The sequence below is a fragment of the Chelon labrosus genome (assembly GCF_963514085.1).
Source record: "Chelon labrosus genome assembly, chromosome: 11".
Taxonomy (NCBI): Eukaryota; Metazoa; Chordata; class Actinopteri; order Mugiliformes; family Mugilidae; genus Chelon; species Chelon labrosus.
The window spans coordinates 12,281,294-12,290,914 of NC_140344.1; the positions used below are offsets into that span (position 1 = coordinate 12,281,294).

General features: G+C 42.7%; 1 protein-coding gene across 1 annotated transcript; it reads left to right on the forward strand.

Moving 5' to 3' along the window:
- Positions 1–453: 453 nt before the first annotated feature.
- Positions 454–7,770, forward strand: LOC311495074 (tripartite motif-containing protein 14). Its single transcript, XM_084554391.1, has 7 exons — positions 454–986; positions 2,393–3,273; positions 4,934–5,029; positions 5,323–5,571; positions 5,685–5,707; positions 6,484–6,638; positions 6,790–7,770. Exons 1-7 carry the CDS (start codon positions 734–736, stop codon positions 7,332–7,334), a joined length of 2,202 nt encoding a protein of 733 aa, XP_084410517.1. The 5' UTR covers positions 454–733; the 3' UTR covers positions 7,335–7,770.
- Positions 7,771–9,621: the final 1,851 nt, after the last annotated feature.

The following is a 9,621-nucleotide window of genomic DNA, read 5'->3' on the forward strand; positions in this document are numbered from 1 at the left end:
GTGTGGTGATATTGTGAGCCTTGTTAGTGGTATAGAAATAGCGATTTCTTTTTATGTGTAGGTGTGCCCCGAAGGCTAGCGTTATACGCTAAATAGCGGTTTGCAAGAAAACTGGTCACATTTGACTAACAAAACAAATGCATGAAAACAAATACCAGAGAACGATCGAACTCGGTGCACATGTGTTATTAACCCCAGGTTCATTTTGCGCCGGAGTTCCCCTTTAACTCAAAATATTTAATTCATGCGTCGGCCCGTGCCACTAAAATGAAACGTAGTGGTGGCTGGTCAAAATATTTAGTATTATTTTTTTTCACTGTGGCAGTTTGGTAGCTTGATTGTGATGTCTAGTTTATTACAGTCACATGGCAGGTCATTTGCTAGTATTGTGGACATCACAAATATTTCATGTCATAGATATTTATAGAACATAAATGTAACTGAATGGATCATTTTACGTTCTGCATGTTTAACTGAGATTCAGTGCATCAGTTTTGATCAGCAAGCAATGTACAAGTGTTTATTACGCACACTTGCAATTTTGCAATGTAATTTTATTAAATAAATGAGCAATTCTGACGAGAAATACTGCTTGGTCCAGAAATTTGAAATAAATAATCTAGTGAACTGTTCCTTTAAGACTCAGTGGAAGTAGGAGCGGGATTCAAATCTTTGGCTCCGCCTCTGCTGCTCGTTTTCGGAGAAACAGAAAGTAAACAGCGCTCGAAACAAAATGGGAGCATCGCTGGACACTCCGACCAAGTGTCCGCTCTGCAACGAGCTGACCAGCGACCCCGTCACTCTGAAATGTAACCACAGCTTCTGCCAACGATGTATCGGGGACTTGTGGAGCGTTTCCCCCAGTGGGCCGTACCACTGTCCGGAGTGGAGGTGTAAAACTGTCTACCAGACTCTGCCGTTTGATAGGAGTCTAACACGACCACCACCCACTCCCAGTGGACCCAGTCAGCCCCGCCGATCCGCAGGTACACTTAAACAAGACAAACCTTGGATTTTAACCGGACAAAAATAGTAACACTGAATGATTAAATACACAAATAAAGCTGATGCTAGCTGTTATCCCATGCTAGCTAACTGAGCTAACAGCGCGGGGGACTGCCGGTCACATGCTCGATGAAAATCACAGATGGGAGATAAACTAAATCAGCGGACAGCTCCTGAAACATTTTTATAAGTTATTTATAATACTGGCTAACGTCTTTATCTGGTATATTTGCATAAATAACGATTTTTTCCCCCGCACCGGAAGATACCACGATATCAATATGGTGGATGTCCTGGATTAAAAATGAACTTAAATTAAAATACATATGTAAACATTTCCACCTTTTAAGTGTCTGTATTTGCACTGAAATGGATCCAAATAATTCTAATATATATTTATGCATAAAAAAAATACTTTTTTTTTGTTAGTTTATTTTTGTAAGGGGTCGTAAGCCACACAAAGATAACACTTTATTTTAATGAAAAATCTCCATCTGTAATTATATCTACCAAACAAATGTTATTGAGTAAAAAGTACATTCTTCTTTTATAATTTGACCACATTTAACCAATATACTGGTGAGTAAAGACCTCATTAGACTTCACAGAGCAGAATATGTTTGAATGACATAAGCTCGAGTTTGGACTCTTGTTAAACAAATAGTCAATGAGGGTGAAAGTCTAACTATAAATGACATGTGTTGACAGCCCTCTGTGTCGAGGCTTCCCTGCTGACTAAAATGGTGTTGTCAAAATATTAATAACACGTGTCAGTGCAACACAACACAGTTGAGCAGTACTACACACCAATACCACAGTACCACAAAATCCAAAATGAAAACACAGCTGAATCAACCGCTCACTTAGCTATTTTAAACCAATGCTGAATACCATAACCTTCATGAAGCTAAGATTTAGTCCAGGAGTGTTATATTAGGATGAATTTGTTTTGTCTAGCCTAACTAATGAGCTGTCAACTGAGTGTTTGTGATACAGAAGTTTAGTTTGAGTGCTTTTGCAATGTGGATTTCGGCAACTCGCGCACATTCACGCTGAAAGCTTAATCTTTGTAGCTCCCGTTCTAAGTGTGATTTCAAGGCGACGTAATAAATCGGCGAAGTGCAAACAAGAAAGTCACAGCTTTAATTGCTCGAGACAAGACTCCAGAGAGAAGGATTAATACTGACAAAATAAATAAAACTGCAAATTTAGAAACAAACTGAAAATAGGTGAATTTCAGCAGCAAAAGAGTGCACTATCCAAAACTTTCACTACTGTTGTAAGCTAGTTTGCAGGTGTTTATGTGAAGTATTGCTGTAAAAGTACCAAGTCAACTTTCCAACTGACAAGTTTTGCTTAACTTGCTTTTTTTTTGTTTTTTTTACAGGCACATCCAATAATGATGTTCAAAGTACCATTGACTCGATACTGAGGAGGCCGTCACTCACAAGCCGACTGCTCGGAAAGAGAAAAGCCAGCACACCTGTACCAGAACAACCGGACACAAAGCGATCAACTGTAGAGTCTCCCCGTGACTGGTCCAGTGACACAGAGAATGCAACCACTTCTTTCTCAGATAAACCTGGGCAATCAGCTTTTGTGGAGTCACCCAATAACGCAGTGCAGCCAGAACGTACACAGCCTGACCGTGGTGATGGCATGTCCTCCAGCGAGGGCTCAGGCATCAAAGCAGTGCCTGCAGCAGTGCCTGCAAGTAAGGGGCCACGAAACATCTCAGCCCAGCAGAACCAGCGCAAGTCAGAGCAAGTCGTCTCACTGGATGACTCTGACAGCTCAAATGAAGTAGATATATGTGATCCACCTCCTCTTGCGACCCCCAAGAAAGACACACAGGTTAGAGGAATTCCTCTGTTGCCAAAGAAACCTGCAACACCTGCTGCTGCAACAGGATCCCCGAGCCGTTTTGGCTTCTTCTCCTCCAGGCCAGATAACAAAAATACCAGCCATGTGACCTGCCATTATTGCCCTAAAGCAAGGTGTCAGTCTGCGGTGAAGACCTGTCTGGTGTGCGGTGCCTCCATGTGTACAGAGCACCTGCGTCCCCACCTGGAATCCCCCGTCTTTCAGAATCACACCCTGGTTCCTCCCGTGGAGGACATTTCTCTGTGGAGGTGCCAGGATCACCAGGAGATAAACCGGATCTACTGTCGGCAGTGCGGCGTGTGCGTGTGCACTGTGTGCACCGTCATAGGCTCCCACCGCGACCATGTCTGCGTCAGCATCAGGGAGGCAGAGACAGAGCTCAGGGTGAGTGCTAACTACACAGTGCCATATTTTGGTTAATATTCTTTTTTTGTTTTTTAGTCTCTGTGCTTCAGCACATTCAGTCTGAAGTAAAATGATTCATTATAAATAATGCCACGTCTTAGCTTTAGTTTGAGTAAAATTTTATGTTACATTTCTGCAGTTGCACCTCATCATGAAAAATCCTTTATCTTTTACCTAATGATGCTACACAGCACCAGGGTGTTATGCAGCGTAGATAGCAGTCAGTGGGACTTAACTTTAATGGCTTGTGCTGATTGGAATGGGAAATGCAGCTTTATTATATATGTGCAACAAAATTAGGGGTGCAGTTATTTATATGGAAGATAGACAATGGAAATAAATTTCATAGGTCCATAAAGAAATGAGTTCCTGTCTGAAACTCAACAGATAAGCAAACAACAACGACTCAACAGCACTGACCAAGATCTGGACAAAGCTTACTTACTTAGATTTAATTTGGATTTGTGACACGTCTCCGAAAGTTTTTTATTTTCTGTGCTTACTGTTTTGCTAAATGAATCCTAGCCGTCTTATTAGTTTAGCTCATGAATGGATTCCACCGTATCAGTCTCCCTGTGTTTCCACTGAACTTGAAGTGTAATTAAGTAATTATGCTTGATGTCTAAACCGGTCCTTGCTGCTGTTGCTCAGCTGGTTTTCTTGATTTTGCTTAGAACTGTCCAGCTCTCAGTCTGCTGCTTGTCTTTCTGGTTCTGCCTGTGCATCTTCAGCTCTCTCAACATACTACCTGTTGAGGATGAACAATAGATATTTATTTCTTTGCTGATCTGACAAATAGAGTGGCCTTCAGTTGGGAAACACTTGAGCTTACTTCCTTTTTTTTTTTTATAGTTCAGTATAAACATTTATAGAGGACAGAGTCAGTTACACTTCACTTCAGCAGAGGAAACGCAGGAGCAGTTGCAGTGACAGTGAAAACCCTTCCTGTTTTGTTGGTACTTACTGTTGGTAACTCTCCAAACACATTTAGGGGTCATCATAATTTGAAGTACACCTCCTCAGACTGAAACTGAGACTTAAAAACTGAGCACCCCCAACAGACGAACCAGCAGGTTCAGGTACAATTTTTACCTACAAGCCATCAGGCTGCTGAACTGCTGAACTGCCACACATACACGCATACACACACACATGCACAATTTCTCTTCGTTTCTATATATTTATCTATTATTGCCACTTATCTATTTCATTTTTTAATTCTGTTTTATTCTATTTTATTTTATTTAACAAACGAACTAGCAGGTTCAGGTACAGTTTTTACCCACAAGCCATCAGGCTGCTGAACTGCTGAACTGCCACGTATACACGCATACACACACACACACACACATGCACAATTTCTCTTCGTTTCTATATATTTATCTATTATTGCCACTTATCTATTTCATTTTTTAATTCTGTTTTATTCTACTTTATTTCATTTATTGTATTTTGCGTCTGTGAAGTCGAGTGGGCCCCATGCACCAAGAATTTCAGTACTGGTATTGATGTTGCATTGTTACATTGTTGTTTGACAATAAAGAATCTTGAATCTTGAAATAAACAGCCTGGAGAACAGTCATATCCGTAGCTGTATTTTACTGAGTTGTTTTTAAGCTTTGTGGCCATTTTCCCACAGGGGAACCTTAAGGAAGACATCAAACAATTACAGGAGGCTGAGCAACAAGTGAAGAACAGACTGACTGAGTTCACACAGAAGAAAGAGGCTTCCACAGTAAGAGAGTTTACTTATTACTTATTTATACTAAGGTGTTTAGGTTAATTGCTTGGAATTACAAGAGGTTGCGCTTTACTCTGACTCAAGGGGATATTTATGTTGTTACAGATGTGTATAGTCAGCTGTAAATGTGTTATTAACAAATAATTCACCTATTGTTGAAAAGTTAAATTTGCAAAGAACTGTCCGACATTTCCTTTAAGCAGATAACCCACTGTACATGAATCCAGACTTAAATCTGCAATGAGAAGAGCCTTTTAGCAACATGACATCGATTTGCATTGATCCAGGTGGTTTTGAGTGACGCACGTGCAGGAGTGAAGAGGCAGTACGCAGCCATCAGAGAGGCCTTGGAGCAGGAGGAGCAATCAGCCCTCCAGTGTGTGATGAAGGAGGAGACGAGGGTTCTGGGAGGACTGGAGGAGAAGCTTTCCCACCTCCGGACATCCCTGCAGTCGGTCCAACATGGCCTCCACACGCTGGAGAGTCTGGCTGATGCCAAGGGAGACAAACGGATCCAGGACCAGGCCTTCATTATGGTCAGTTGGATGTTGGGAGAAGAACATTTATATTGGCAAAACAGAAGATGCTTGTGTTGGCTTGTAAATATTTACACGTAGAAAATATTTTGTTTGCTTTTTTCCTTTTGCAGGAGTACGGCAAGATCTCCCAAATGTAAGTGTTGTACTTCTAACTTCTGCTTTGTTGAACGCGTAGCTAAACGTGCTACGAGCAAATTCATAGCTTTAATAAAACGCCCAGTATGAAAATTAAATAAAACAACAAAAAGTCTGAGAGTCAGTTCATGAATTTCCAAAAATTCAGATCTAAAAGAGAAGTGGGTGAATTTTCATCATTGACGTGTAGGATAGCTCGATCCGTAGCAGCGTTTATATGCTCTGCTTGTTTCACTGTGGCAGTGGTGAACGAGCAAATCGTTCATATGTGGACAGGTTGGTACTTCAGATAATCCCCAGGCCTTGCTGCAAATAGTTTTACTTAGAACTACTTTCTTCTGTAGCAGTAGCCCACAGAGAGTAGGAGGAATACTGATTTTAAATGGCGACGTTGCAGTTAATTAGTTTGAAGTGAAATCGTCATACTGCTGTGAGTACAAATGAAGTTGCAGTGCCCTCATGGTAAGGTTTTAGGGAGTAAGGCACACATCTTAGAGATGGAAATCTAAAGAACCCAGTAGAAATAAAACTATCTGCATGGCGAGACACCACACGATGTAACAAAGCGTTTTTTTAGTAAATCACCATCAGTGGAATCATTATGTTGAAAGCATAATCTGAGCACAGAACCTATCCATCCTCTGTTGCCGAATACCGATTAGTGGTATGTCTCTTTTGGTGGTGAATTTTCTTCTTTATTGCCCATTAATGGATAACAGCTATTCAATAGTCTCTGTCTTCATGCTCATTACCGACTCGTCTCTTCCTCACCAGAACCAGTGACGTGGGGAGCTGTATTGGGCAGTTTGAGGCTCCAGAGGAGGTGGATCGTGCCCGGCTGAAATGCCTGCAGAGCTGGACGGAGAAACGGCTCGACACAGTTGTCATCACTACGCCTGGCAAAGACCGAGATCTCTACAGGCTGCAGTGTAAGGAGTGCTTTTTATACACCGCGCTGGTGAATCACGGCTAATTAAATCAGATGACTAAATGCATCCTGTGTACCCAAAGTGGCATATTCAATTAGTCCTACCGATCTCATCTAAATTTTCTGTTTTTAATTGCCTGTCCGGTGTGCAGATGGCACCGTCCCCGTCTTGGATGCAGATACAGCGCATCCGAAGCTGCAGCTGTCTGATAACAACAGGAGGGTCGTCTACAGCGAGGCCCAGCAGGCCTATACGGAGCACGAGGCTCGCTTCAGCTCCTTCCCGCAGGTTCTTGCCTCCTGTGCTCTGGAGGCGGGGCGCTGGTACTGGGAGGTGAACGTGTCCGTGGATGACGGCCGCTGGAAGGTGGGGCTGTGCGAGGGTCAGATAGAGAGGAAAGGCCAGAAGGACAACTCTCGCCTGGGCTTCAACAGTTACTCCTGGTGCCTGGCGTGTGACAGAAAGAAGGTGGAAGCTCTGCATAGTAAGGTATCAGTTCCCGTTGATGCAGAAGGCCTTCAGAGAGTTGGAGTGTTTCTCGACCTCGGAGAGGGTATTTTATCATTCTTTAATGTGACACCAGGGGGCAGTCTAGCTTTAATGCATTCATTCAAGCACAGGTTCACAGGCCCTCTTTACCCAGCCTTCTCTGTGTCCAAAACACAGCTGGCCGTCTGTGATCTGTTCCAGTCATAAACCATCATGCCAACCCCTTCTACCTAAAATATACAGAATACATCAAAGCCTGCTGCCTTTTTATATCTTTATTTTTCCATTTATTCACGTGTCTCTGGGAGGATAGTTCTGTCATGCACTTTTATATGTTGCTAGACTTCTGCCAACATCCTTCAGCGTGATGTTACATCCTTTGATAAAACTGGAATTGTAGAAACGCTCTTTACTAAATGTGATACATTCCAAACAGTGTTTTTTTTGTTTTTTTTTTAATATATAAATATCTGAATTTTTAAATGTTTTTATTAGATTGTCAACAAGCAAATGAACATTGAATACAAACTTGGATAATGTTTTTATTTTTTTGTGTTAAAAGAAACGTCTGATATGTGTTTTGTTTTTTGTTTTTCTCATCTCATTCCTCCTGTGGTGACTCGATGCCTTTCTGCTGAATAAAAAAAAAAATTCAAGAGTTTCAAAAACAAAGTACAATCCTGCGTTCTTGCCTCCTGTGATTCCTCCATTTTAAATAGAAGAGCAGGTGAGCGAGTGGGTGCCGTGTTTCCCGTCAGCAGGTGACAGTTGGTGTGTTAACTTTGAAATCTCGCTGCTCCCACAGCATGTGAGCTTTACAGACAACAAACACTTCAGCAGATCTCAGCAGATGCCAAATTGTCTTTTTCCTTGTGAAGTCTGAGGCTCCTCTGTTGTGACTGGGGGAGTTTGTAGATGACGTCACCGAGAGGGGGATCAAAGTGCTGTTTACGTGGAAGAGCGTCAGAACGCCAGTGCTTCAGGGACAGCTGTCCGCGGATCACGTTAGATCCAAACTTGATGCAGTAGTAAATGATCTGAAAAGGACTGAATGGAAAATTAAGTCTTAACTGAGCTCGTGCGAGAGAGCTCTGGGGAGCAGAGGTTCGTGAGCGTGCTCCCCACCTGCAAATATTTCCTCATAGTCTCTCATAGCTTCCTCCTCTGACTTGAAGCGACGCAGGTGCACCAGTCAGCCATGACAACAATTTCACACTCGTAGCCGCACAATCCAAAGGTAATCAGAAAAACCTCTGTGGGGTTTCGTTTTCTATCCCTCTCTCTCTTTTTTTTTTTTTTTTTTTCTTCAGCTGGCTCATGGAGGCAGGATGTGAGACGTGTCTGCGGGGGAAAGACACGAGGAGGAGGCTCTAAGCGTCAGGATAATTAAATTCTCCTCTCCCCCATCCATCCAGTGGTCTCTCAAACTCAGCCGGCCTTGTCTGCGGTTCTCTACAATAGTTACCATTAAATGAGACGCACGCAGGGCCCACAGTATGTTGGCAGGGGACAGTGTGTGTAGTTATTAAGGGATAAAATGTATGTGATGATGTGCTGAAAGCCCTAGACAGCTGGGCTGGCTAGTAATGAGGCATCACTAACTGAAGGGACAAGGTCTTCATTAGTGATCCCACAACTCTCCCACATCTTAAAGGTAACAGCCTGTCAAAACATCCTCATATTACAATCCCCCCCCACGTCGGGCCACTCCACTCAAACAAACTCGGGTATTTGTGTCTGAATTACCACGTCTGTGTACAGTGATAATTTACTCAGTGGCGGCTGCTTCGTGTTGCATCTGGACCGCCGCTGAATTATGATGACCACAAGCTCATGGGAAAACAATCAGTCCAGCTGATGTGTTGGTCTTTTCCACTGATGCTCTCAATAGCAAACAGAGATCAACAACAGCACGGGAGAAGAAAGCCAGGCGACAGAAGGAGCTATTAGCTGTTAAAATCAATACTTAATTAAAACGCCCGTACACTCATAAAAATTGCAGAGAACTGTCTCACATTAATCTCCTTTGTCCGTGTCTTTCTAATCCTGTCGGTGGGTCAGAGCAGGTCTTATTTGCAAAGCTTTCCCAGTCAGCGCTCTGCCTCAGATTGCATGCTTTTACCGCTCTCGATTGTCGTCATGAAATTACTGAGGTCAGAGATCTGTCAAGCAGACGGTATCCAGCAAGACTTCCTCTTGAACTGCCTTCTTAATGCCACTCTTCCTCCATTCTGGCTCTTTTTGCTTGCTGGTGACCTTGCTCTGGGGTTAAGCAATTTGAAGTTTGCTTTCAGGGACATTAGGTACCACTTTATGCAGACGACATTAAAGCTTCTCTCTGCCTTTCGTGGAACCGGATAGGATAATGAGAAATAGTCTTTTCTCCTGCTAGGAACAGTAGCCATTGCAGTTTGCAATTTTTCAAGGGAAAATAGGTCCAGAGGCGACCTTTACCTCTTGGCACAAGATCAAGCACAGTGATTAGACTGATGCA